Source organism: Leguminivora glycinivorella, chromosome 11 (assembly GCF_023078275.1).
Source record: "Leguminivora glycinivorella isolate SPB_JAAS2020 chromosome 11, LegGlyc_1.1, whole genome shotgun sequence".
NCBI lineage: Eukaryota > Metazoa > Arthropoda > Insecta > Lepidoptera > Tortricidae > Leguminivora > Leguminivora glycinivorella.
Window position 1 is genome coordinate 22,456,370 of NC_062981.1, and position 27,449 is coordinate 22,483,818.

The 27,449-nt window shown below is 38.5% G+C and overlaps 1 protein-coding gene across 2 annotated transcripts in view; it reads left to right on the forward strand.

Annotated features, from left to right (window-relative positions):
- The first annotated feature begins 571 nt into the window (after positions 1-571).
- The window catches only part of LOC125230923 (glutathione S-transferase 2-like), a 29,994-nt gene continuing 3,116 nt past the window's right edge, over positions 572-27,449 (forward strand). Inside the window, exons 1-3 of one of the 2 annotated variants that reach the window (XM_048136204.1) lie at positions 572-673; positions 6,576-6,715; positions 22,773-22,940. In XM_048136204.1, the coding sequence (XP_047992161.1) occupies positions 6,583-6,715; positions 22,773-22,940 (301 nt within the window). In that variant the 5' untranslated portion in view covers positions 572-673; positions 6,576-6,582. Of the gene's footprint in view, positions 674-3,310; positions 3,466-6,575; positions 6,716-22,772; positions 22,941-27,449 lie in introns of those variants that run through there. The other variant, XM_048136203.1, reaches the window with a different exon arrangement.

A 27,449-nucleotide genomic window follows, 5' to 3' on the forward strand; every position in this document is an offset into this window, starting at 1 on the left:
ACCACTAGTGCGAGAAGTGGTTCATTATATGTCAGGTCGAAACTTCGGAGGCTCATCTGTACTGAAAAACGTCGTACGATACACGTGCGAAAAGGAAGTGTGGCGATAAATTAAAACACGACCGAAGGGAGTGTTTTAAATCGACACGAGTTACGAACTTCTTTTTTACGCACTTGTATCGTAATGTACTAATGTAAGTATCTTTTTATTTTACTTAAAGTGTGCCAATAAACTGGCAAGAGGCTGCGCAGGATCGGGACAGGTGCCGACCTCATATCGAAGGTCAAGTTTCACTTTGGATCAATGAGCCAAAATAGTTAGTGCCAATAAAAAACATTTTTTTCTTATGTGAACTATGGAGTTTAGAAATATTATATTCCATAATGTGAACTTATCATCAGATTGGCTGCATGCTTGTTTGCCACTATAGTATGAAAAAAATACGTTTAGGTTTTACCGTCTTTGCTTTACCCTATGCTGTTATCGGACCAACGCAGCAGTCCGGTACACACATCTGTTACAACTGTCATAACGGATCTGTGTTTAAAAAGTTAGAATTTAGAAAGTCACTCTATGGTCCAAGCAAACAAAGCAAAGCCGGTTGCTGTGGAACATCTATGGAATTTATTTTTATTTTACTTTCTACTCTGCATCTGCAAGTTTTGAATTAAAAGTAAGTGTACAGAATTTAAAGTAATACCACTAACCACAAAATAAATATATGTAGACGAAATTTCCCGACTCGATTCCCGATATTCAAATTAATTATAGGTTAGGATTTTAAAACTTTCTCTCGTATAAGATGCGTATAAGGATGAAATTATTTATAATTAGTTTTATATAATCGTCTTATGTACTACTTATTTTACCTAAAGTAAGAAATAGGCGCATTTACAGTAACCTAATAAATAATAATAATAATAGATGCCTAGTCTCAACTTTTATAATTTTTTTATAGTATGATTTTAAAATGAAATGTGTGTGTTTTTATCTACCGGCAACGGCATACACGTAGCATAGATTAAGCCGGCGCGGCATAAGAATAGGTATAAAACTGTATATTGTATAAATAGGTGTGCCGAGCCCCCACCATAGATTACCTCCAGTAGATCCCGCGTCACCCGAGTGCGACGAGTCGACTCAAGGAATTGATTTAGTAATGGGTTTAGCACATTTTTACTAGTGAATTCGTAATACGACTTAAGTCACCGGTGCCGTAAAGCTGAGTTTACACCTGCAAGTTTTATAACATATATGCTAGAAAGAGATGCAGATATTTAACAGTCACTCTCATAGCTGGGCATTAACTCGTTAATCCGTTAATCGTTAATTAACGAAGTTAACATTTCGATTAACGGATTAACTTTTAAGTTAACTTGAAAAAATGTTAACGGATTCGTTAACTTCCGTTAAATTTCTCCGAGTCCGTTAATCGTTAATCTAGTAGGGCACAGGCGCCATTTGCGCTGCGAAAAACACGTTCTGAACGCTACTATAAAAGCCCGAAGTACGGCAAATCCTATGATTTGCCGGTAAATCCTAGGTTTTACCGATGTAGATTGCTAAAAGTCCGAAATATTACCTAAAAAAGTATTCTTCACGTGGATTTGCTTTTACTAACTTTGATTCGGTGAATCCTAAGCTTTACCATGGCGATTGTTGTAGTGATAGGGCAGCAAATTCCAGCCCTATTTCCGACCACATTCGCTTCCCTAGCCTCTACCGCCCAAAGTGCCACAACAGTCCCGTCACCGCCAGCATCTCTCCTGACACAGCTCTTGGCAGTAGCTCAGGCGATCACTGCCTTCCACGTGCAGCCTAGAGTTCAATAGGCTAGATGTACTTCGGCCTTTTACAGAAATATAATACGTTATAGTGGATACTGATGCAACTAAATATTTAAAGAAAAGTTCATTTTTTTTCACGTGTTAACGGATTAACGATTAACTTTAACTTACGTTAAATTTGTCGAAATGTATCGCTTTAACGATTAACGAAGTTAACTTTTTTAATAACGGATTAGCGATTAACGAAGTTAACTATTTGATTAACGGTGCCCAGCTATGGTCACTCTTAACAGTCACTCTTACCAGTCTCACCCATAGTTGCGTCTCAAAACTTGCTAGTGTAAACTCAGCTTTATAATGGTGCCGATGATGTAATCATCTGTCGGTAGATGGCGTTATAATAGTGCCGATGATGTAATCATCTGTCGGTAGATGGCGTTATATTATAATAGTGCCGATGTAAAATCATCTGTCCGTCAGAGGAAAGAATGAACAATGAAAAAAAAATGCGAAGTTCAGTTTGGCTTCCGTCACTCCATTGGCTAAACTCCGTTCTGACGGAAGCGTAAATTTTTCCATTATTTTCCCCTCACTAGCTCGGAAACACGTTTTTTGTCCTTTATTACCAGCGGGTAAAAACGCATTTTATCCACTAGTGGGTAAAGTAGTTTGACCTTGAATAAAGTCAAATTAACTGCTTTAAAATTGATAAAACTAGGTGAATCTAGCAATAAAGATGATTTACCACCTGTGGAAGTACTGGAAGCAGTGATAAACAATATTTGTTATACAAGAGTGCAAAGTTGTATTTTAACGCCGAGTGTGGAATTGAAAAACGAGCAAGTGAAAGGATTCTAGTTGAACCACGAGCGAAGCGAGTGGTTCGAGAATAGAATCCTGAACTTGCGAGTTTTTTAACACACGAGAAGTAAAATACATTTGCTCCCGAGTGTAACACAAAACTTTTCCCCTCACTATAGCGAGGAAACTACAACGCAAAAAATGCGTTTATCACTGCTTCCAGTAATTCCACAGGTGGTAAATTATCTTTATTACTAGATTCACCAACTTTTATCAATTTTAAAGCAGTTAATTTGACTTTATTCAAGGTCAAATTACTTTACCCACTAGTGGATAAAGTGCGTTTTTACCCGCTGGTATTAAAGGACAAAACACGTGTTTCCGAGCTAGTGAGGGGAAAATAACTATTCCTTAATATAAAAACTTGGAAGTATTGTTGCTTCGTTTCATCTCGCTCAAAATTGATAGAGGGTTTATTCTCATATTTGTCCCCCGTGTAGGTAACTAGGTATATTATCCCCGCAGCCATCAAATGACGCAAGGCTCCGTAGCGAATGAAACGCGGACATCACTACTATAACATAGTTGTATCTTTAGGCATTTAAAAAAGTGTAGGTAAACAAAATCTACCCTCAAAAGGCTCCTTATGCCAGTAGAGGGTAAATTAAAACATTACACGATCATAAATAAGAAAGTTAAAGACAGATTGCGCAGTGAACATAGGATATGTGACGTCATAATAATTTTACCTACGCTATCTAGTGATGACCGGTGATCTGTTTATCATCCACGTAATATATTAAGCCATTCGTTTAGCCTTGAGCGTCAGTCGTTCGCTTCTCTCGCGCCGGCCGGTCATCTAACCTAACCTAAAAATGTAAGTTATTCTGAATGATTTCTTATTTTATTTTATTTATTAGGAAAACTTACAGGCTTATAACATAGAAGCAACGGTCTAATAACTACTTTCCACAGATAGAAACTAGGCGAAGTACATGCCTGCGAAAATTTTGTAATAAGTATATTTGGATGATCTTTATACTCCCTATTTATACGAATACCCACAAATAGTATGTTTTTTTTATCTACTGTGTGTATAGGTTTAGTGTTCATAAATTTTATGCTATTTACTCAGGTTGAGAAGTAATTTTCTAGTTAAATTAAAAAGGGAATTGTAATTTTGTACCGTTTTAAACTCGGTGTTGTGAGACCTTGGTGGGTGTGTGCCAATTATGGAAACGAAACTAGCATTTTATAGCCATGCCATTCCATTAATGTCGTTTTGTAAAATACTTTTCTCAAACATGGTATGAAATATTGATGTTATGTGCCTTATAATTGGCAGCGAAGTATGACGTTGCAGGTGCGGCTAGGACGATTGATAGATAATGGAATTTCATACAAACCTTGCAGGCCAAGGCCGGCAAAGTCTTCTTTTTTAATTTCCAAACACAAATAATTGTGACATAACATCCAGGTATTTAGCCAATTAAAAAAAAACTATAAGGGGCTTTATAGACGTGCCGACTGCAACTGGTACGGGCCCTAGACAATATTTGATTTTGGGTGCGTTTTCATACAAAAAAAAAAATTTTCGTTTTTTTTTTTTAATTTTTTTTTAACTTTTTGTTTTTTTATAAGCGTATACGGGGCATCAAAGGGGAACGAAAATTCGATTATTTTTGCGCTACGACGCACCGTTTAGGAGATACAGCCATCCAAAGTTACTATTTTCAGTAGACTTTATTTATTTCATACCATGTTTGAGAAAAGCACTATACATACCTCGGCGGGAAATGGGGTTGCCCGGGGCAACCCCCTTTGTCCCGGCCTCTGTAGTAATGTACTATATTAAGCCGATAAAGTTCGTTTGTCCTTTTCCGACGTATTAGTATGATAGAAAGGGACAAACGAACTTTATCGGCTTGATAACTTTAGTGAACGTTCATGAATAAGAGGGTTAATCTTGTTAGTATACACGGTCTTTTTGGTAGTATATACATTCCGTCTGATGGAAAGCGGTTACCGTAACCTATGGACGCCTGCAACTCAGCGGGGGTGCCACATGCGCGTTGCCGACCCATTAGAAACTTGTACACTCCTTTCTGACACATTTCTTACTTTACTATGGGTAGGTGATTGATTTGTACAATCTACTTCAGAGAAAATTGGCTGTGACAGATAGACAGACGCACGAGTGATCCTTTTATGAGGGTTCCGTTTTTCCATTTTGAGGTACGAAACCCTAAAAATTGAGAAATGTGTGCTTCCGGCGGGACTCGAACCCACATCAAGCCCAGACCGGGAGACCGCTTTTGGCCAATTGCGATACGGAAGCCGCGCCGGTCTCTCACAAATCTTTCCATACTTTTAGTAAGGAAAGGACTCAAATCTTTCCATTCCTTTAGTAAGGAAAGGACTCTCAAATCTTTCCATTCCTTTAGTAAGGAAAGGACTCTCAAATCTTTCCATTCCTTTAGTAAGGAAAGGTCTCTCAAATCTTTCCATTCCTTTAGTAAGGAAAGGACTCTTAAATCTTTCCATTCCTTTAGTAAGGAAAGGTCTCTCAAATCTTTCCATTCCTTTAGTAAGGAAAGGACTCTTAAATCTTTCCATTCCTTTAGTAAGGAAAGGACTCTCTCAAACCTTTCCATTCCTTTTGGAAGGAAAGGACTCTCTCAAACCTTTCCATTCCTTTTGGAAGGAAAGGACTCTTAAATCTTTCCATTCCTTTTGGAAGGAAAGGACTCTTAAATCTTTCCATTCCTTTAGTAAGGAAAGGACTCTCAAATATTTCCATTCCTTTTGGTTAAGAATAGACTCCAGCAATTTTTTCCATTTCCTTCCTAAGAAAAATTGGTTAAGAGCTCAATTGGTTAAAATTAGTTATTGGTTAAGTTAAAAGCGGAGACCCGGTTTGGGGTTGATGCGGGTTCGAGTCTCGCCGGAAGCGTGCATTTTTCCACTTTTTCCTATTCTTATAATAAATACTTAAAGTTCTCAAAATATGTATTTATTAACCCCCGACGCAAAAACGACGGGGTGTTATAAGTTTGACGTGTCTGTCTGTTTGTCTGTCTGTCTGTGTGTGTGTCTGTCTGTGGCATCGTAGCTTCCGAACGGATGAACCGATTTCGATTTAGTTTTTTTTGTTTAAAAGCTGAGTTAGTCGGGAGTGTTCTTAGCCATGTTTCATGAAAATCGGTCCACAATGTCGCGGTCGGGGGTTTTTTCAAAATTTTAATTTTGTGGTTATTTATAGATAAGTAAATGATAAGAATGAAGTAGGTAGGTTGTTTTGATTTCATGAGTGGTCTGATAAGGCTTATCTAAAAGTGTTTGCCGTGTTCCAATTGCAATCGTTTCGCTGTTAATACAGATTAGCAGCCAGGGAACCTTACTTGGTAAGTATTAGTACTTACCCTACACAGAGCTTGGCACGACTAGCTGTTGAACTGTTTCAAAATTGTAATTAAATGATTTTTTTCTAGCTTTTTCCCGCGGCTTCGCTTGCGTTAGAAAGAGATAAAAAGTAGCCTATGTCACTCTCCGTCCCTTCAACTATCTCCACTAAAATAATCACGTCAATTCGTGGCCCCGTTTTGCCGTAAAAGACGGACAAACAAACAGATACACACACTTTCCCATTTATAATATTAGTATGGACTTTCGTGAAATTCACACTGTTTCCTGCATTTTGAATTTTGACGCAAAGGTTTGCACTGCCAGCGCTCGAGCCAACTGCCCAAAGCCTTCCCCCGCCGGCTACCCAACGTTGCCATAGTTACAGGGCCAAACAATGCGTTTTCAATTTTTTCGTTACTGCGCGCGTGCGCGGGAAGCCGGCGGGGCTGAATTTGGGGAATAGACTTTTATGTAGGGTTTTAAAGAGTTAAAGACCTATGCACGACTCTGTGAATGACGAATAACAGTTCGGGAGTAGAAAAAACCTGTTTTCCGTCCAGCTGAGGATGTATTTTGTTCCAGAGCCAAAATGCCCCAGACGGAGTTCTACTACTTCCCCTTGAAGGCCCTGGGCGAGCCCATCCGCATGCTGCTGGCGTATGGAGGCGAGGACTGGAAGGACAACAGGATCTCCTCTGAAGACTGGCCCGCCTTCAAACCTAGTGAGTACCAGCCCTATATGTTACAGGAACCGAAAGATTTTAACTACGCATTTCGGAGGGCAAAATAAAGATAAAATCTTATATGACGTCAAGCAAATTTCGCAAAAAAAAATAATTTTTTTTTTGGATGTATTTTCACATAAAAAGTAAATGTTATTCCTAAAACAGGCACTTCAAATAAAAATTTACATTTATTTTCTAAATAAAATAAATAAAAGTTTTTTTTTTTGCAATGAGTCACTAGAACAGTTACTTTTTGATATAGATATGATATATATAAGGAGGATAGTTAGATTATGTCCGAAAATAGCGTTTTGTTCTGAGAAATAATAAGTAATTCTTTTTTTTAATGCTTATAACTCTGAAATTAGTCGAAATTCAGAAAAGTTTATATGATTTTACTCTTCTAATATGATGAGGAATAGGCTGTTAAAATTATTCGGTTACACCGCGTATAGTATACCCGGTATATAATATAAGAAACTGTCCGTTTGGGCTCAGATTTTTACTGGTTATCCACTCGATTGCTTTTGGTAGGTCTAGTCGTACTGCTTGTTAGAAAACCAAATAAACCAATACTTATTTTCTACTTTAATTAAGAAAGAAACCTTGAATTTTTAATTGGAATATTATAAAATAATATGCCAGATGAAATATAATATAACCGAAGAGACTTGAAACAATCTTCGTTGTTGGATGCGTTGTCCTCGAACAAGACAGGATTCATAGGCCTTTATCAATTAAATAAATGACTAGTCATTACAACTTCCTCCGATCATAATGAATCGTCACTGTATAAAATACGAGTCAAGTCATTGATAATATAAGTACAGAAAAATATTGTGTTGAGATAACTGACGAGGGGCAATGCAATACGCGATAAAAACTGTTTACAACGAGTTGTATATTTAGCGGTTGTTATGCGAGATAACAGAATTAGGTAATATTTGATTTGGTAGAACAGGTGTTGGGCACTGGTCCCACCGCGAGCTAGTAAACTATGAGCTATCGGCTATAAAAACGAACAAAAGATAATCACTCCCGTGCAAATAAGAGACACGGCGATGTTTATAGTTACTAGGGCTCCCGGTCGTGACCGTGTATCGTGAACACGTAGCCGTACGCACGTTGCCGTGATACACGGCAACGGATTTCTGGTTCGTTCGTCACGTGAAAATAAATCACGTGAAATTAGGGTACGTACGTTCGTAGATCCGTCCGTACGTACGTACGAATTCACGTGACACGCCCGTTCGGTCCGCCAGCGGCGTTTCATGAGAGAAGATAAGATCGGATGCAGTCTCTATAAGTTATGAATAAAAATGTAGGTATCGTGAGGTTATATCTTAATTACTTTTGAATTAAAATTTATATTCAATACTGCGGTTTTTCAAATATTAATATGTAAGTAATAAATAAATATAACTAAATAAACGATCCGGGGTTTCCGATAGGCTTAATTTAGAAGTGGTTATAAAAATACCAACGATATGGGTAGGTAACCTTTTGTAAGGGTAACTGCTAGATTTGGTAACCGTTTCAGATAAAGTTTCCTTCCAGTCATTTGAGTTTTTTACTCTATCTAAAGGTTTTCAACAGTTATAATTCTAAATTCGACTTATTATTAAATAACCACTGTTAGCATTGTCTCTACGCTACAACCGACGCTTCGAGTACAAATTCAAAAAATGCTTATACTTTCACTAAAATATTACTTTTATGTTTATTAAAATGGCACTATACCATGACTATACCTTATCCTTTGTTAAGCTTATCTGTTGAGTGGTTGTGGTTGAAAAATACCATGCGTTAACGTGGTAATATGGGCTTAACCGTGCACCGTGATACCCTTGAATCTGCTTATTATGTGTCTGCAATGTTCGTTGACAAAAACTCTCTAGTTACCCTCTGATAAATAAGATTTAATAGGAAGATAAGTATCCACGGTACCATTCAATTATTGATGCAAGGAGTAAGAAATTTGTCAATTTAGTATAAAAATTAAGAATGTGACGATAGGATGACATCCACGGAAACGTAATTTTAACACATACCTAGTTAATAATTATGTTATACATTTTACGCGAACTTACTTAACTGTTATAGCCACTATTTAATTAGGTAATTAGTGTAATTACGTTATATAGTAATAAGATTGATGGTAGTAAAAAAAGTCTACTTAAAGAGGGTTCAAGGCGCAGGATTATCATTTTATTAAGATGTAAACACTGTTTTATGACTGATATATTGTTTCAAAAATAATAAATAGGCACTGCTTAATAAAGTGAGCTTCGTTATACTATTTACATGCAATAACTTTAAAATTATTTTTTCATGGTATTTAAACTTAGACCTTTGCTGCTTTCATTTACTTATTATGGATTACACCTATTTAAAAAATTGACTTACTCGTTTGATGTCGTAACAGTAACAGCAGATTTCAAATGAACTGACGTCAAATGCCTCGCGATAGATCCTGTAGTACCATGACGACACGGAAACTCATTGTTTGTCCGATCCTTGCAGAGACTACATAAAGTTGAATCTCCGACTCTGGTGGCATATCTCCACACCAAACTTTTCTTCGTTGTTAAGAGTTTCAAACATTAACAGTAACAATACAAAAAATTAACAAAACAACAAGACAATAACTTTTAAATTCACCGCTAAAGTAAAATGTCAAGGCCTTCAAGTGTTGATAAACTGGGATCTTACAAGTGACTAATTGAAATAAACTAAAATTCTAAACTGCCCCATCCAGATTAAATAAAAAATCCTAAAATGTAAAAATAACACATCGCTCACTTCACTCAGCTTCACGTACAAAAGGCTGCTCGTAAATTTTACTGTCTTTATTACCACGTGGTGGAACTGCGCTTATTATTTGCAAAATACCACCACAGTAAGATAGCTGAGCTCGTTCGTCAAACAATACAGTGCTATAAAGGAATATACTATCTAAAAGTATTATTTAATGTACCGAAACTGATAAGAACTGCAGCTGTCATTTTTTTTGTCTTAGCCGTGGCCCCGCGCACATGTGTGCATATTTTTTGCCTGGAGTATAATAGTCATCATAAACTTGCTCTTTTGTTCACCTACACTCCTGTTTGTCTTGTTTACATTTAAGATTACGTTATATGCTTACATAAGAGCAAGCTTAAATATTAATTAATTAAAGCCACTTGGTAGGTTTTCATTTTCATACATAATAAATGAAAGAATAAATGTGAAAACCTTAAGAATAACATAATAATGCTTGACCAGAAATATATGGCTAAGCGTCGTGTTGCTGAATTTCATCAGAACTATTGTCCCGGATCCGTAAGTTCACATTTTTGACACATTTGTTTTGAAGTACATATGTTGCGATGTGGCTAAGGCGTATCGTTTGCCAAATCTAACGATTAATTTCGAATTGGTTGAATCGATTAGGCCCTATAGACAAGGAGGCGCTTAAACAAATATACGATTTCTATCAACTTACTGAAATGTCATTTGAATCGAAATTACACTCTGCCACAGCACTAGTTTAAAAATAAAAATTAATGATAAATGGTTTAATAAGTAAATCTTGCGTTATAAATTAATATCGTAAAATACTTACTAACGAAGATCCGCAAAAATGTAACATGTTTTAGATTATGTTTAAAGTAAGGGAAATATTATTTTTCTACTCGTCGATTGTAATCTGTCAATTAGGACACCACAGACTAAACTATAAGTGCTAACTTTTCAGTGTTGGATACTCTATGGCAGTTCCGACTCAACTATAATAATATATGTACTTAATCTCATTATAGTTAACTTTAAGTTAACTGTAATAATTTCAAAAATAGAACATCATACAATGTTCAACTTTCGTATGAATATCGGTTTTTTAAAGAAACAACACTATTTTGTCTTTAGCTTCCGGTGTGTTTAGCCCGGCACTAATCATTTCCGGTAGCCATTACCTCACATTCTTTTCGCTCTCGATCTAACTTGCGAACGCGTCGCTGCATTAAAATTGCCATTTATTGCTAATTAAATAGTTAAAGTCACATTTTCCCAACAATTATCGTTAAAGTAAGTTTAAACTCAGTGCTAGTCACATTATCAAAGTGGACAGGAAGAAAGCTCTGCTCCAAGAACAGTTGTGGGCTCGAGGAGACGGTAAGCCGGGCCCGCACGTGCGCCTTGCATACCAAGGCTGATGGTAAGCGAGCTGAAACCAACCCACTGGAACCTCATGCTAAAAGGTATGTGACATATGCACTGTTTTTTTCCCAGTAAGTGTTTGTTTAAATCTCTAAAATTTCGAGTTATCTTTGTCAATTTCGTCTTAAAGATATTTTATTAAATTACAGTCCGCTCAATTAGTTCATCATTAAACATTTGTTCCTTCGGCCGGATCCGTTGAAAAGTTACCTATTTTTAGTAAAATATCAAATTTGTCGTGTCGTAATATTTTTCTAATAAATTGGTGGGTAAAACTTTTAATTCTCGATTCGGTTAATGGCTGACCGGAAGTGTGACTTTTATAGTAGAATTTAGGTTGGTAGCAGTGTGACAGTTCGTTCAATCCGCTCATCTCGTTCGGTCTTAGTCTATGCTTTGGTGTATGGCAACAATTCGGTTGTCATCTCATCTGTCATTGTCAAAGTCAACTTCAAGTTAATTTTATTGAGTAACGTAAACTGTTTATTTATATTTTCGTTCTCGTTTTTCGATAAATCAACAGTGATTATTACGTGAAAAATGTCGGACATTGATGTGAGCAATAGAGACGTTGACATGGATAGGGTTGAACGCAATTACGCGGTTATGCGGTTAGAGTTAATCTTTGATTGTATAGATTTAGAGGGTTATGTCGCGGCCGACTTAAACCCAATAGTTGAAGACTTTCATCGTGCCCAAAAGGCTATAATGAAGAAAACAAAGGATGTAAATACGGAGTTCTCGGTTACTGTCGATTTTGAACAAAAAGTAAAGTCAATCTTGACAAGGTTAAGGAAAGCTGAGCCTGTCATTACAAGCAAACATGAAACTGTTGACAAACAAGATAGTAGTGATAATAATTCAGCGAAGTTACCTAAAATTGTTGTGAAACCATTTGATGGCTCCTTGCACAATTGGTTGTCATTTAAGGAACTCTTTGATTCCTTAATTCATAAAAGGAATATTTCGAACATTGAAAAGCTGCATTATCTTATGACATCGTGTCAAGGTAAGGCTTTAGATTTGATTAAGAATTACCCAATTTCGGACAACAGTTACATGGATGCTTACAATGCTTTAAACAATTTTTACAATAGAAAACGGCAAATTGCCTTTGGGTACTATGAAAAGATTTTACTTTGTGAACAGGTGAAGACCAAGTCTTCAACTGAATTAGAAAAAGTTCATCGTGTGTTTAGAGAAACATTACAAGTGTTAGAAAGGTTCGACTTACCCGATAAAAACTTTATGTTATTTCATCTGTTGTGGGGAAAATTAGACAAGGCGACTCGGGAGGCCTTCCTCCTCGAGTTCAATTCCAATGAAATTCCAAAGTTTGAATCACTACAAGAGTTTGTTGAAAAACAAGTCCGTGCTCTGGAAGTAACGGAGGTTAAGCCCGTAGCAAGTGCCAATAAAGGTAAAGGCAAGGTAACACTAGTTGCCACACAACAAAATATATGTGTTTTCTGTACTGAACTGCATAATTTAGAAAATTGTAAGAAGTTTAAGGTTTTAGACACTTCGGAGCGGTTTAAGGTGGTGAAAAACAAGGGCTTGTGTGTTTGTTGTTTCTCCAAAACTCATAAAGTTAAACAATGTCGATCGGATTGTCGGTGCAGTATATGCGGTTGTTCCCACAACACTTTATTACACTTTGGAAAAGGGAACCGGCTTCGCCAGAGGCTGAACCAGCACCTCAGCCAACGGTGAGCGGTTTAAATAGCAAAGTGACTTTGACGTCGGTCCAAAGTAATGGATTAGTTTTATTTGCTACTGCTCGGGTAGCTGTTCGGGATAGTTCAGGTAATTATCAAATAGCTCGTGCTCTTTTGGACGGTGCTAGTGGTGTCAATTTTATTTCCCATGACTGTGCTCGAAGATTAGGTTTACAGGTAGATGATACTAGCGAGCCAATTACTGGAATTGGACTATCTGAAGTTGCACCTAAGGGTATGTTATCATGCTCTGTTAAACCTATTGGATCAGAAATGGTTAATTTTGACTTCCAAGCGTCAGTGCTTCCGGTTATCTGTCCGGAGCAACCATACTATAGAGTCAATACATCGGAATGGCATCACATTCAAGGTCTACCTCTCGCTGACCCTGACTTTGCGAAGCCGGGCCCAATAGATTTACTCTTAAATGCAGAGATCTTTGCATCTTCCATTTTAAGTGGTAAGAAGGAGGGCCGGAAGGGGCAGTCAAAGGCTTTGGAGACTGTTTTCGGATGGGTTCTGATGGGTGACTGTTATGCCTCTCGTACACAATCTTTCACTAATTGTCGGAAAGATTGTTTTTTCGTGTCGAATGCTTCACAATCAAACTTGTCGCTGTCGTTGGATGATTCTCTTAAAAGGTTCTGGGAACTAGAAAATATTTGTGGTCCGAGTAAACCTATCTTGTCGAAAGAGGATCAACTATGTGAAGATAACTTCCGTGCAAATTATTGTCGCACGAGTGAAGGCCGGTTCGAGGTACCTCTACCTTTCGTCGATCCTTCGAACAAGCCTACCTTTTCGCACACTCGTGAAATTGCAATGCGGAGATTTTTTTCGTTGGAACGCAAGCTTACAAAGCATGCGGATTTTCGTAAAGCTTATGCCTCCTTTATGGAAGAGTATGAGGTCAGTGGTCATATGGAGCAGGTTGCGCCGCCTGTCTCTAGTGTCGGGAATTTTAATTACATCCCACATCATGGTATTTTGCGCCCCGAATCTGTCAGTACACCTCTGAGAGCCGTTTTTGACGCAAGTTGTCGTGACAGCAATGGGATTTCGCTTAATGATACACTACTAGCTGGACCTAAGTTACAAACTAATATTTTTGATGTCCTTACTAGGTTTCGATGGCATAAAATAGTCTTTACGGGTGACATAAAGGCCATGTATCGTCAAATCCTCGTGCCAAACGAGGACGCTGAGTATCAGCGGATATTGTGGCGACCTTCGACTGACGGCCCAGTTAAAGACTATCGTTTGCGGACGGTAACTTATGGTGTGAAATCGGCTCCGTATCAAGCTTTGCGCACAATAGCACAGATAGCGGAGGAGACTGCTGACTCCTATCCTGAAGGGTCACAAGTGCTTGGGAGAGACATGTTGATGATGTCGTGACAGGCGCTGACTCTATTGAGCAAGCTTTAAAAATTAGATCAGATTTATCTGAAATTTTGTCGTCGGGTGGGTTCCATTTGAGAAAATGGACCTCCAACCATAAAGGTTTTATCGTTGACCTTCCATCTTCTGAGTTGTATTCGAGTGATTTTAAACATTTTGATGAACTTTCGGATTTGTCCCTTAAAATATTGGGATTGTTATGGCGTCCACAAACAGATTCGTTCCAATTTGAGGTTGCAACACCACGTGATCAGAAATGTACTAAACGTACTATTTTATCGAATATAGCGCGCATATATGACCCGCTAGGATTCTTATGTCCTGTCACGTTTCACGCTAAATATTTAATGCAGGTCTTGTGGTCATCTGGGGTGCAATGGGACGATGATGTTCCAGAAGCAATCACATCAGAATGGATGAAATTTACCGATCAACTTCGTCGTTGAAATCTGTCGTTATTCCCCGTCGCATCATCCATTCGTTTGTTTCATTACAATTGCATGGATTTTGTGATGCGTCGGAGCGTGGTTACGCTGCTGTCGTCTTCTGTCGTGTCGATGACACACAAGGCTCTACTTTTGTAGAGCTTTGCTGTGCCAAAAGTAAGGTTGCGCCTCTGCGTAAATTATCAATTCCTCGATTGGAACTGCAGGCTGCCGTGTTGTTGGCAGACCTGATGCAGTCAACACAAGAGGCATTAAAACCTCTCTATGTTGTTCAGGAAATATTTGCATGGTCAGACTCGACCGTAACGTTAGCTTGGATCAAGTCGTGCCCTTCACGCTGGAAAACATTTGTTGCAAATCGTGTGAGCCATATCCAGGATCTTGTTGCTCCTGATCGTTGGCGTCACGTCAGTACACACCACAATCCTGCTGATGCAGGATCCAGGGGTTACTGCCTGAAGATTTGGTAGAGTGTGATATTTGGTGGAAGGGTCCGTCGTGGTTGGTAAAGGAAGAGAAGGATTGGCCTTGCTCACCTTTGCACGATCCAAGCAATGACTGTATTGTAGAGGAACAACGTATTTGTAGCTTACTCGTGACGGCCGATCCTAACTTAATTGATGAAGTCCTTAGCAGGTTCTCCTCGCTTCTCACATTAAAGCGTGTGTTAGCCTACTGTTTCCGTTTTTTACGGTCAGCTAAGGATGGAAAAGTTGTCAGATCTCTACAGTCAGCTGAAACCACTGCAGCTCTCATGTTTTTAGTAAAACATGTGCAGCTCACTTCGTTCAGTGTAGAGATCAATCAATTAAGGGAGGATCGTTTGAACGCATTGCCAAAGGGTTTGCGCAAGCTTTCATTATTCATTGACAGCCAGGGTATTGTCAGGGTGGGCGGTCGCTTGGCAAATTCTCCTATTAAATTTTCTGTCAAACATCCCATTTTATTGCCTCGCTCCCACCGACTCACTATTTTAATAATTGACGAATATCATAAAAGATTTTTACATCCAGGTGCCCAAACTTTACAAAATTTACTTGCGCAAACGTTTTGGATTTTGTCGCCAAAACGAGCAATTCAGGCAGTGATTGGAGGCTGCGTGAAATGCTTTCGTGCCAATCCCTCTGCGGCATCTCCGCCGCTTATGGGAAATTTGCCTACTTTTCGCGTCTCGCAAATTAAACCTTTTTCGAGTGTCGCCATTGATTATGGAGGACCATTTGATATCGCTTTCGGTCGTGGCCGTGGTGCGAAAACGTACAAAGGTTACATCTGTGTTTTTGTATGTACTAGTACCAAAGCCATTCACATAGAGCTTGCTTCAGAGTTGTCGACAGAAGCTTTCCTCTGTGTTCTTAAACGGTTTGTCGCTCGTCGTGGTCGATGCAGTAACATTGTCTCTGACCAGGGTAGGAATTTTGTGGGCGCTAGTAACTATCTTGGTTCACTCATGAAAGGTGCTGCTGATGCCCAAGAAATTAAATTCTCGTTTAACTCTCCGGGTACGCCTCATTTTAACGGATTAGCTGAAGCCGGGATACGCTCGGTTAAGACTCACCTCGCACGGGTTGTAGGTAATCAAAGGTTAACCTTCGAGGAATTTTATACAATTCTGACTCAGATTGAGTCTATGCTCAACTCTCGTCCATTGACACCTCTTAGCTCGGATCCTAGTGATCTCTCAGCCTTAACTCCAGGCCATTTTTTAACTCTGGAACCGTTGTCGATTGTCCCAGAGGAAAATCTTGTAGATAAAAAAGTAAGTGTCTGTAATCGTTGGAAAATGATACAGAAAATGCATCAAGACTTCTGGCGTAGATGGCACGCTGAGTACGTCCATACTCTACAACAGAGGACTAAATGGAATAAAGTAAATACAAACATTGTCGTGGGTTCCTTGGTCTTGTTGATTAACGAACAGACAAGCCCTTTAAAATGGCCTCTTGGGCGCATCGTTGCTCTACATCCCGGAGTTGACGGTGTCTGTAGAGTGGTCACAATTCAAACTGCTACTGGTCAGTACAGAAGACCAGTTGTGAAGCTGTGTCCTTTACCACTTTCAAATTAACTTTCGTCGTTCTAGTATTATCACTTAGTTTAACATTATAGTTTTTAAGTAGTTTGTCGAACTCTAGCACTATTTGTAGAGTAAATATTGCATATTTAGGTGAGCGGTATGTTCAACTTTCGTATGAATATCGGTTTTTTAAAGAAACAACACTATTTTGTCTTTAGCTTCCGGTGTGTTTAGCCCGGCACTAATCATTTCCGGTAGCCATTACCTCACATTCTTTTCGCTCTCGATCTAACTTGCGAACGCGTCGCTGCATTAAAATTGCCATTTATTGCTAATTAAATAGTTAAAGTCACATTTTCCCAACAATTATCGTTAAAGTAAGTTTAAACTCAGTGCTAGTCACATTATCAAAGTGGACAGGAAGAAAGCTCTGCTCCAAGAACAGTTCTGGGCTCGAGGAGACGGTAAGCCGGGCCCGCACGTGCGCCTTGCATACCAAGGCTGATGGTAAGCGAGCTGAAACCAACCCACTGGAACCTCATGCTAAAAGGTATGTGACATATGCACTGTTTTTTTCCCAGTAAGTGTTTGTTTAAATCTCTAAAATTTCGAGTTATCTTTGTCAATTTCGTCTTAAAGATATTTTATTAAATTACAGTCCGCTCAATTAGTTCATCATTAAACATACAATTTATATACTAATTTGCGATACCTGGCAAATTTTTCTGCATCTGAAATACATTTTTTTTATTTGTGGCGTTATCGGCCAATCAGAGACGGTTGTTACAAACAATTGGTTACTAGGTAATTCGATGTTGATACAACGGTGAACGACGCTATTAACATTAATTTAAACTTGCATGAATGATGATATTTCCGTCCATTGATGATGAAGATGATGACTCGTAGAAAAAGTATTGTATACAATAGTGATATAATTAAATTTTTCACTCTCGTACCGTACTGTTAGGCCACTCAGCAAAGCTTCGTGGCCTAAACATGGTACTCGACTGAAAAGCTTTGTATTATATCGCGATTGTATAAAATACTATTTTAAGTACTTGATTTTTTTAACCATTATTACAGGATTTTACGTTTTGTGGACGCTGTCATGTGTGAAAAAGAGGTTCTTACACTTCTTACAGCTCTGGGACAATAGTTACTCCATACTATACTAAACTGTCACCACATACAGTTTTAAGTTAGTGTCAAGTATTTGAGGATTCTGACGGCACATGTCAAAAAATAAACAATATTAAGACGTAACGTAACACAGGTTGACATTTACCATACAGGTATTGGCAGGGTGCAAAGCGGGTGGAGGGGGTAGCTAAAACGATCACAGCGCTCACTACGGCCAAAATTGACATCTTAGTCGCTGACTTGCGCTGTCAAATCAATATTGCAGTAAACATTTTCATGTCGTTTTTGAGATAAACTTAATACGGGCCCAGTAAAATTTGTTATGGCGAATTGTAATAACTCCAAGAAAAGTAGCGACTAAATTCTAGCTATTTCCAAGACCGTGGTGGAAACGAAACCACCGTTCAAGTGAATAGTTGCCGTAAGAAGAAAAGTGTCGTCCAATCTCTAAAGTTTTACTTAAAGTGCGTAATCATTTGATACAAGTATTGAATTGAATTTACGGTGAATTTATAGTGCAAATTTTATTGGAGGTAGAAAAGCCGACGTGGAAGCCAATCTCAGTTATGTTCGGTAATAATTTTATTTGTTTCCTCATCTGTGCTCCTGTTTACAAATCGAAACGGATTGACGAAAATGCGTAAATATCGAGGTTTCAATGGGAAGAAGGAGCACGAGAACAATAGAAGCAGAAGCAGTCCATCCACTGAAGGCTTATCACATTTTAAATAAAATTCCTGAGAACTTATTTCATCGCATTCATGATTGTATTTGATGTGATATCTGGTAAACCTCCAATATTTTCAAGTAAATGAAACAAGTTTATGTAATGTATATTATAATTAAACGTTATTATAGCTAGTTTGTTTTTATTTTACAATAAACCCTGTACCCTGCAATGATACTTATATAATACCTATAGTTAGCCTATGAAAATGACAGGATAGCAGTGAACTGATCAACTATTTCAAAAGCCAATGATTTATTTATACTTTATTGCACATAGGTACAAATGGTGTAAAAAAGTCTTCAATCTCTAGAAAATGCCCAGCTAGCACCAATTTCTTGTCTTTAGTCATCGTCTTAGGTTGGAAAATGATTTCGTGAGCGATGGCACGAAACCCCGTTTTAGTCACCAGTTTGTTAATTTCTCACTGAAAACAACAATTTTAATGTTATTGGCGATAATGTTGTAACCACCGTCGTCCAAAATTGTCTAATATAGTAAAATAACACAAGATTTCATTAATTTTTTCACAATTTTTACTTACTTCTTGCTTAACAGCGGCGACAATATTGTCCATAATGGTCACCTGTCACGTGGCGTGTCGTCGCGCACGGTCCCAATATAGATAGTGTAAGGCATCGGACAGTTTGCTAGTTTTAATTTCAATAAAATCGGAAACAGCCGCGGAGCCGCGTCTGTCTGTGTGTTCGTGATAAACTCAAAAACTGAACGGGTTTTCATATGGTTTTCACTTATGAATAGAGTAATTCTTGAGGAAAGTTCAGGTATATAATTTGTTAAAGTTTTGTTTGAATTGGTTGAAATATGACGATATTTTCTAATCGAGTTGGACAAAATCCTGCTGGCTGAGAGCTTTAATCGAAAACGCTGCCGAAACCGTTTGAGCTATATCAAAATAATGTATTGGAAAATTGTGTCTCTCTAATAGGTCTACAAAAAAGTCCGCGATGGCATATGTCTATCTTTTACGGATAACTTATTATAACAATTTTTATCATAATCCCCGTGCGTAGCCGGGGAGGGCCGCTAGTTATATGTATTGTATAAAAATCGAAGCAAAACATAAATATAAGTTTAATTCATATGTAAAAAAAATTTCGTCCAGTATTAAGTATAGGTATTAAGTGATAATTCAATAATAGTCATGATTTGGTTTTCTCCCGGGCGAGTTAAATCTACAAAACGTACGATAAGTACTCTGCACACGAACTTAGTTCGGGCGGCGGCGTGTCACGGCCCGCGGCGTGTCACGTGAATCCGGGCGCTAAGGCAAGTACGTACGTACGTGCGTACGAGGTACGTACCTTGCCGTGTTCGTGAAATTCGTGATCTTAGTACCGCCGGTGTTAAGATCACGTAGCTACGGTTCGGCGTGAATCACGTGTATCCAGAGCCCTAATAGTTACTCGCCCAGCTGTGAGCTATCAATGTCTCCGTGTCTCTTTTATTTGCACGGGAGCGCTTATCTTTTGTTCGTTTCTATAGCCTATGTGATAAGGGTAGGAGGAAAAATAAGATATGTAGTACGTAGCAACAAACTATGTTCGAGTTGACATAAGTGGTTCGAGGTACTCAAACAATGACTGATGTTATATGCAACATCCGTGATTTGTGACATCACAGTCGTTATTATTATCAGTATTGTACTATTAAGGTAGTTATAATTACTTATCACGTAGGTACACTCCAAAACTATAAAGTTGCTAGAATACATTTCTAGATTTGATAAGAGGTGTTTTTAATATTTCACCTTCTTATCTCGTTTTAGAATAATCGTTCTCCCGAAGCAGTTATGCTTGTGATGTGATATTTTTAGTCCCGTACTCAACTTGTTTAAATATCTAATATCTGGGCGACCGAGCTTTGCTCGGTTCTATTTTAATATATATCACGTCTTTAGATAAAAAAAAACCTATAAATACAAAAACAAAAAAAAAAGACAAAAAACAAAAACTTAATTTCTGGCCGGGATTCGAAACCCTGACACCTACGATCTATCTGCGTAAGTGCGTACATTAGACCGACCTCGTACGACTGAGCTAAGCGGAATCGATGCGCGCGCGGCGAAATTAACGACCATATTTTACGTTTACTAACGCGAAAGAAAAACTCATGAAAACTCGAAAATTCGCGTTTTCCGGGATCTAAGGCTACGCTAGATCGATTTTTCACCCCCGAAAACCCCCACATAACAAATTTCAGCGAAATCGTTAGAGCGGTTTCCGAGATCGTCGGTATATATAAATAAATATACAAGAATTGCTCGTTTAAAAGTATAAGATTTACATATTTAGGCATTTTCGCGAGAACAATCACCAAACATATTTCTTCTAAGGTAGGTAAATTATATGTTTTTCTTTATATACTCAGAATCACGAGCCCTTTCGATGTAGGACAAAAAAATAGTCCCAAAATTTAATATCATTTTGCATACTTTCCTCTTTGTATAACCACTGCACAAAGTGTTTGAAAAATGGTAAGAAAGTGGAAAAATTAAGTTAGGGACGTTTGTTTTTACCTAGTTAGGATCGAAAGGGCTCGTGATTATGAGTAGGAAAAACATTAAATTTACCTATGTATTAAAAAAAAAAGTTTTGAATCTTAATGAAAATTTAAAAACATTGTGTGTTAACTTGGGGCGTAAGAATTGCGGCTAGCCGTCGCGATTTAACTGACAAGGGGATAATCGGATAACATTTCACATCATTAACAAAAGTATGAAGTTGAAATTGTGCTTTGTATGACATTCGCTTAGTATGACGTGTTTGTCATTTCCTTTAGATATCAAGCGGATTCTACTGTGTAGTACAATTTGAGTCAATTGAATGATGTATACTCAGAATGACTAATGTCACGCTTGCCTTACTACCACGATATAAGGTTCATATCTCAATCTACTGACAGATTTGCAAGTAATGGTGATTGCCGAGAACCGAGGACGATAAACAAAAAATTGATAAAGCTTCACTGTTTGTGATAAAATAGTGTGAAAAATGATTGTGCAATGATTGCGACATATTTATTGTATGCAATATGAAGTTTAGTGTTATGTGACGCGAAGGGAATGAAAGCCTTGGTATAAGGTACGTATACGAATGAATACGATGCGACGCCACCGATTTGATTAAAATAATCTATATGGCACAAAATCACAGAGAACCTCCTACACTCATTATAGGAAGGCTTTAAATTTTATGAATAAAAGACAGATAATATTATGTCTATATATCGTCACTACTTTAAAAAAAACAAATAGGTATATTCGTCTGTCAATGAAAAGAAAATTGTAGTAAGTATGTATGGAATGCATATAGACTTACCGCGTTTTAACTTTGAGGAACATCGTGAGATACGAGATTTTTTAAAAGTAGTGACGATATGTCTTTAGACTATGGACAACCAAATTTTGAGCGCGAAATTCAAAATTTCTATGAGAATTAAACCTTCACCACTACATTTTAATATATTTTTTTTTGTGGTAGATATGGCTCGTTGATGATTCCACAATGTCAAAGTTTAAAAAGGTACGCGCTTTATGAAATCAATTGACCGGTGAGCCGTACAAATTTGCGTCTTGTTTAGTGCCATGACAGGCCTACCTTGCTCGCGGTCGCGCGTTAAGTACCTACTCGTAGTTGCCTCGAGGTAACAAGTGGCTGGAGAGGCGCCACGCGCCCGCCTGTGTAGTCGCGTGGCACATAGGTACCTACTATTCTTCGGAGTTATACGTAGTAACTCAGAAGAATAGTTTTGACGACCGGTCTGGCATATATAGTCGGTACTAAGCCGCGGTCCCGGGTTCGAATCCCGGTAAGGGCATTTATTTGTGTGATGAGCACAGATATTTGTTCCTGAGTCATGGATGTTTTCTATGTATATAAGTATTTGTATATTATATATATCGTTGTCTGAGTACCGACAACACTAGCCTTCTTGAGCTTACCGTGGGACTCAGTCAATCTGTGTAAGAATGTCCTGTAATATTTATTTATTTAACTTATTAGTATTCAGTTAAATAAAGCGTAGGCATTTGTCGTTTTGCGGGCGAGTGAAGGATCTGTTACGTTAGTGTTATTCAATTTAAGAGCGGGGCTCTTGTCGGTGCAGCTTGATGAAGTTGTCTCCACTTTGGTCGATCCGAAGCCAGCCTTTTAGTGTCCTGGTACGACACGGCCCTCAGGTACATGTTCCTTTACTTGGCTCATATAACTCTTTCTTGGCCTTCCCCTTCCTCTCCTTCCATTTAATTCCCCTTCTATTATGTTTCTGATGAAATGATCGTGTCGTAGCAGGTGGCCTATCATCTTTCCTCTCCGGTACGTTAGTAACTTATTAATAATATGTGCCCAAGAGTTGGTTGACCGTCTATATCTGCTTGTTTCAGAAACCCCGTTCGGGCAGATGCCCCTGCTGGTGGTCGGCGACAAGCAATACGCTCAAAGCATCCCCATCGCGCGCTACCTCGGCCGCAAGCACGGCCTCGCCGGCGCCGACCTTGAGGAGGACTTCTTGATCGATCAGCACGTCGAGTTCCTCAACGACATCAGAGCCAGTAAGTATACGGATTTAATAGTACATTGTGCAACAAGGGGAGGAAGTTGAATAGTATCTAACGAGAGTAAGTTAAATCGCGACGGCTTGCCGGAGCGATTTAAAGACTCGAGTTTGTAATATTCATACTCCCCGAGTTACACACAATGTTTTTCATCACACTCGCAATGTAAAAAATATGTAAATAGATGTAAAAAAGTTAAGTACGGTACAAGAAATTTCATTATTCCTAACTCACGCTCTGCCTGCGTGCAATAGCACATTTAAAGTGCGGGTGTGATGAAAATATTATTATATTATTTGATACACGATACACTAGCAGCTGATAGCTGATGCGTGTATATCACTGCACTTGTTTTCTATAATAGTTACTGTTTATATTTTAGTTTTAAATGTTTATCAAGTCTGTTTTTGAAACTGTTCACTGAAGGAGCACTTATCACTGTTTCTGGTAGTTTATTCCACTCGTGACTCGCGTACGACACGGTTTGATAGGAAGTGCTTCCTAGGATTGCTTGTGCTGGGAACGCGAGTAATTTTCAAGCTGTGGCCTCTAAGACGATGATTTCTTCATTGTTCCAAGAAATTGCACGGATTAATCTCTATCGCTTCTGTTTCTAACATTTCCATCTTTACCACTTAGACTGTTGGCAGTCCGTGACTCCCCGTGTTTTCCCAGAAACTTCCTACTTAGCGTAACTGACACCTAACTACGGTGTGCGTAGTTGAATGCCCCAAACGCTTTACGATTCGTGAGCGAATTATGAACGAATCAATCAATCAATCAATCAATCAATCAGTCAAAATATTCTTTATTCAAATAAACTTACAATAAGCATTTTTAAATAGTACATACAAATTTCATCTTATTCTAAATATCAGAGCAATTTATTACGGCTACGCACACTGGACTGGTACTAATTGGTCACAAAGTCGATTCTGGCAAAGATATCAGATACAGTGAGTACCCAAAGAAAAACAAACACAGAACATATTCATAACCTACCCGCCGCCCCTTGGTTCCGGCTCTTGACTCGCACAGCTAAACTGTGGAAGAGTTAGCTTTAGTTGAATCAAAATTAAATTGTTTGACAGTCTGTTGACTACTTCGAAGGCGCAGACCACCTTACCAGCCCGGCCACGACATTGGTCTAAGTGCGACAGCGGTGAGCGGCAGCCATACGTGCGAATGAAAAGTCCTATCGTTGTGTCTCGCTCCAATGTATGGCCGCCGCTCACCGCTGTCGCGCTTAGACCAATGTCGTGGCTGAGCCGTACAAGACGGAGCATTCAAGCTAACTGAAAGTCACACATACGATCTCTCGCGGGAACGCAACCGCTGTTCCAGTTTTGTCATTCAGGACAGAACTTAGGAAAATTTCGTAGCAAAATTCCGGGCTCTGACGCTTCATAATGGATCAGGTGTGTGTCTGTCTAGCTGTGTGTTGATATACAATAATAAAATAATATAAATAGTGAAAAACTGAAATAACAAGAAAGCGAAATAGCGAAGAATCTATACTTGACTTAATTATGTGTAACGAAGAAAACCTCTGTACCAAAATTCAATACTATCCCAATATAGGAAAAAGCGACCACTTAGTACTCCTAGCAACATTACAGATTGAGCTAAAATCGAACAGAAATACATGTATAGAACAAGTAAGAAGAAACTTTTATAAAGCGGATTTTCAGGAAATTATGAAAACAATTTCATTGAATACTTCATGCCACACCGGGCAGGTTAACGTTGAAGAAGCTTGGAAGGAATTCAAGTCAAAATCACACGCCGCAATCGAAACTCGTGTACCATTGTCAGCTAAAAACAAAAAGTTAAACATAAACAAACCATGGATTACAAAGCAAGTACTAGAAAAGGTTAACAATAAATTAAAACTTTGGAGAGAGTATACATTAAATGGCAGTGAAAAATCATATAAAGCTTATAGAACTGAAAATAATAAATTGGTGACATTGGTCAGAAAATTAAGAGCTGAATTTGAAAGGGGAGTAGTCAACTGTGGTCCGAAATCATTTTATAGTTACATTCGTAAGCAGCTTTCCTCTGAGGTGTCCGTGCCACCTTCACTGAGAGATGAGAAGGGTAATGTCACCAATGATCAAAGAGCTGTTGCTGAGCTTTTTGCTCATCAATTTGAGAGATCTTTTGTTTGTGAACCACCACACATCAGCATTCCAGACGTTCAGCTGCCGCGAGTGGAGAATTCAATAGAGTCAGTATGCTTCACGCCTGAGAATGTGGCAAAAGCGTTAGTAACATTCAGTGACTCTACATCAATGGGCCCAGATAGTTTGCCCTCAATTTTTCTTAAAAAGTGCAGGAGCGTGCTTGTTGATGAGCTGACTCTTATAATGAATTTATCCCTCAAGAATGGAAAACTACCGCGAGACTGGAAGGAAGCCCATGTAACTCCTATTTACAAGAAAGGTGATAAGTTTGTTGCTGCTAACTACCGTCCTATCAGCCTCACAAGCATAGTCTGCAAAACCATGGAGAAAATTATAGTCACTGAGTTGAGGAATTTTATCAATAAGGAGAATGTAATAATCGATGAGCAGCATGGCTTCGTACCCAAGAGATCTACCGTAACGAATCTTCTTCTATGCCTTGATAAGTGGACACGTGACTGGGACAATCGTCAGCCTACGGACGTTATATACTTAGACTACGAGAAGGCATTCGACCGTGTACCTATTAGAAGGCTTATTGCTAAATTGGAGCACTTTGGGATTCGTGGTCAACTCCTTGAATGGATATCGGACTTTTTATCTCACAGGATATTTAAAGTAAGAGTAGGAGAAACTTTATCTAGTGCTCACAATGTCTATAGTGGTGTCCCGCAGGGCTCAGTGCTCGGACCAATTCTGTTCGGCATATTTATAACAGACCTAAAGAGTGTAGTGCAATCAGAACTATCAATATTTGCTGACGATACCAAAGTTATGGGTAATCCACTTATAACTAATAACATTATCCAAAGTGACTTAGACCGCATAGTCCAGTGGACTAAAGACTGGCTCATATCGCTAAATCCTGACAAATGCACAGTTCTTCACATTGGGAAAACCAACCCGAAACTAGGTTACAACATTGATTCTGTTCCCCTGCAAGCTGTTACCAGTCAAAGAGACCTGGGCATCACTGTTTCGCATGACCTGAAATGGGGCACGCATATCACCAATATAACGAAGAAAGCAAATTCTATGCTGTATATGATTCGAAAGGCATTCCATGTGATCACTAAGGATCTTTTTGTTGGGATTTACAAGACATACCTACGTCCTTTGCTTGAATACGCTTTTCAGGTATGGTCCCCCTACTTCAAAAAGGATATTACACTATTAGAAAAAGTCCAGAGAAGAGCTACTAAAATGGTCGCTTCACTGAAAGATAAGCCATACAACGAACGGCTTCAGGAATTAGGTCTTACATCATTGGAGGATAGAAGAAAGCGTGGTGATCTCATTGAGACTTACAAAATCTTGTCTGGACACTACAATGTGAATAATATGAAAGACCTATATATACTAAGCCAGAACTCAAAACTAAGAGGGCATTCTAAAAAGCTTATCAAACCTCCATGTGCTAGCAACCCTAAGAAACACTTCCTGCCGAATCGCATAGTTAATATGTGGAACTCTCTACCAGAAACTGTTATTAGCGCGCCGTCAGTGAACTGTTTCAAAAATAGACTGGACAATTATATTAGAACTTTGAAGAGTGCAAAATAAACACAAGTGCAGTGATATACACGCATCAGCTCGAAGAGCTGCTAGTGTATCAAATAAATAATAATAATAATAATAGTCCGTTGCTTCTGGAAAGTTATGTATGAAAATGTTGGCATAATTAATGGAAGATTTTTTTTGATTGGGATATGTACATTACAGGCCGAAGTTATTTTTCATGAACCCTCCCCATCCCTCCCCCCTCTGCGTCACCCCTCTTCCCCCCCTTAAATAGCCGAAAATGCGGTTTTTCGCGATTTCTGACAAAACCGTTGTAGATACAGAAAAAGCGTGTAGGAAAAAAGTAATCCTTGATAAATTTACTACAAATCGTTCATTGACACTTTGGTTCTAGCACTTATAGGTTTCGCGTGATCCATCACGAAAGTTGGTCCTTTACTGCAATTTTTTTTAGTGAATGTAAAGTTTTCTCCCAAATTGCTTACGAAATCTGTTTGATATTACTAAAATATTATAAACTGAAAATGAATGACAGGGGGAAAAATCACTGCCATGGGTGGGACTTGAACAAACGGCTACTGGATTGATACTCCAGGGCTCTACCAACAGCTACCAAAAGCTCATCCCCACAGTCATCGATACACTATATAGATCAATGGTACTCCTAGCGACTACTACCGTGAAAATATTACGTCTTAAATAGTTACTGGAATTCCAAGACATATTAGAAATTCCACCCATGGTAGTGATTTTTCCCCCTTAATTTTATTTTAGTCATGAGTTACAATATTTTAGTTAT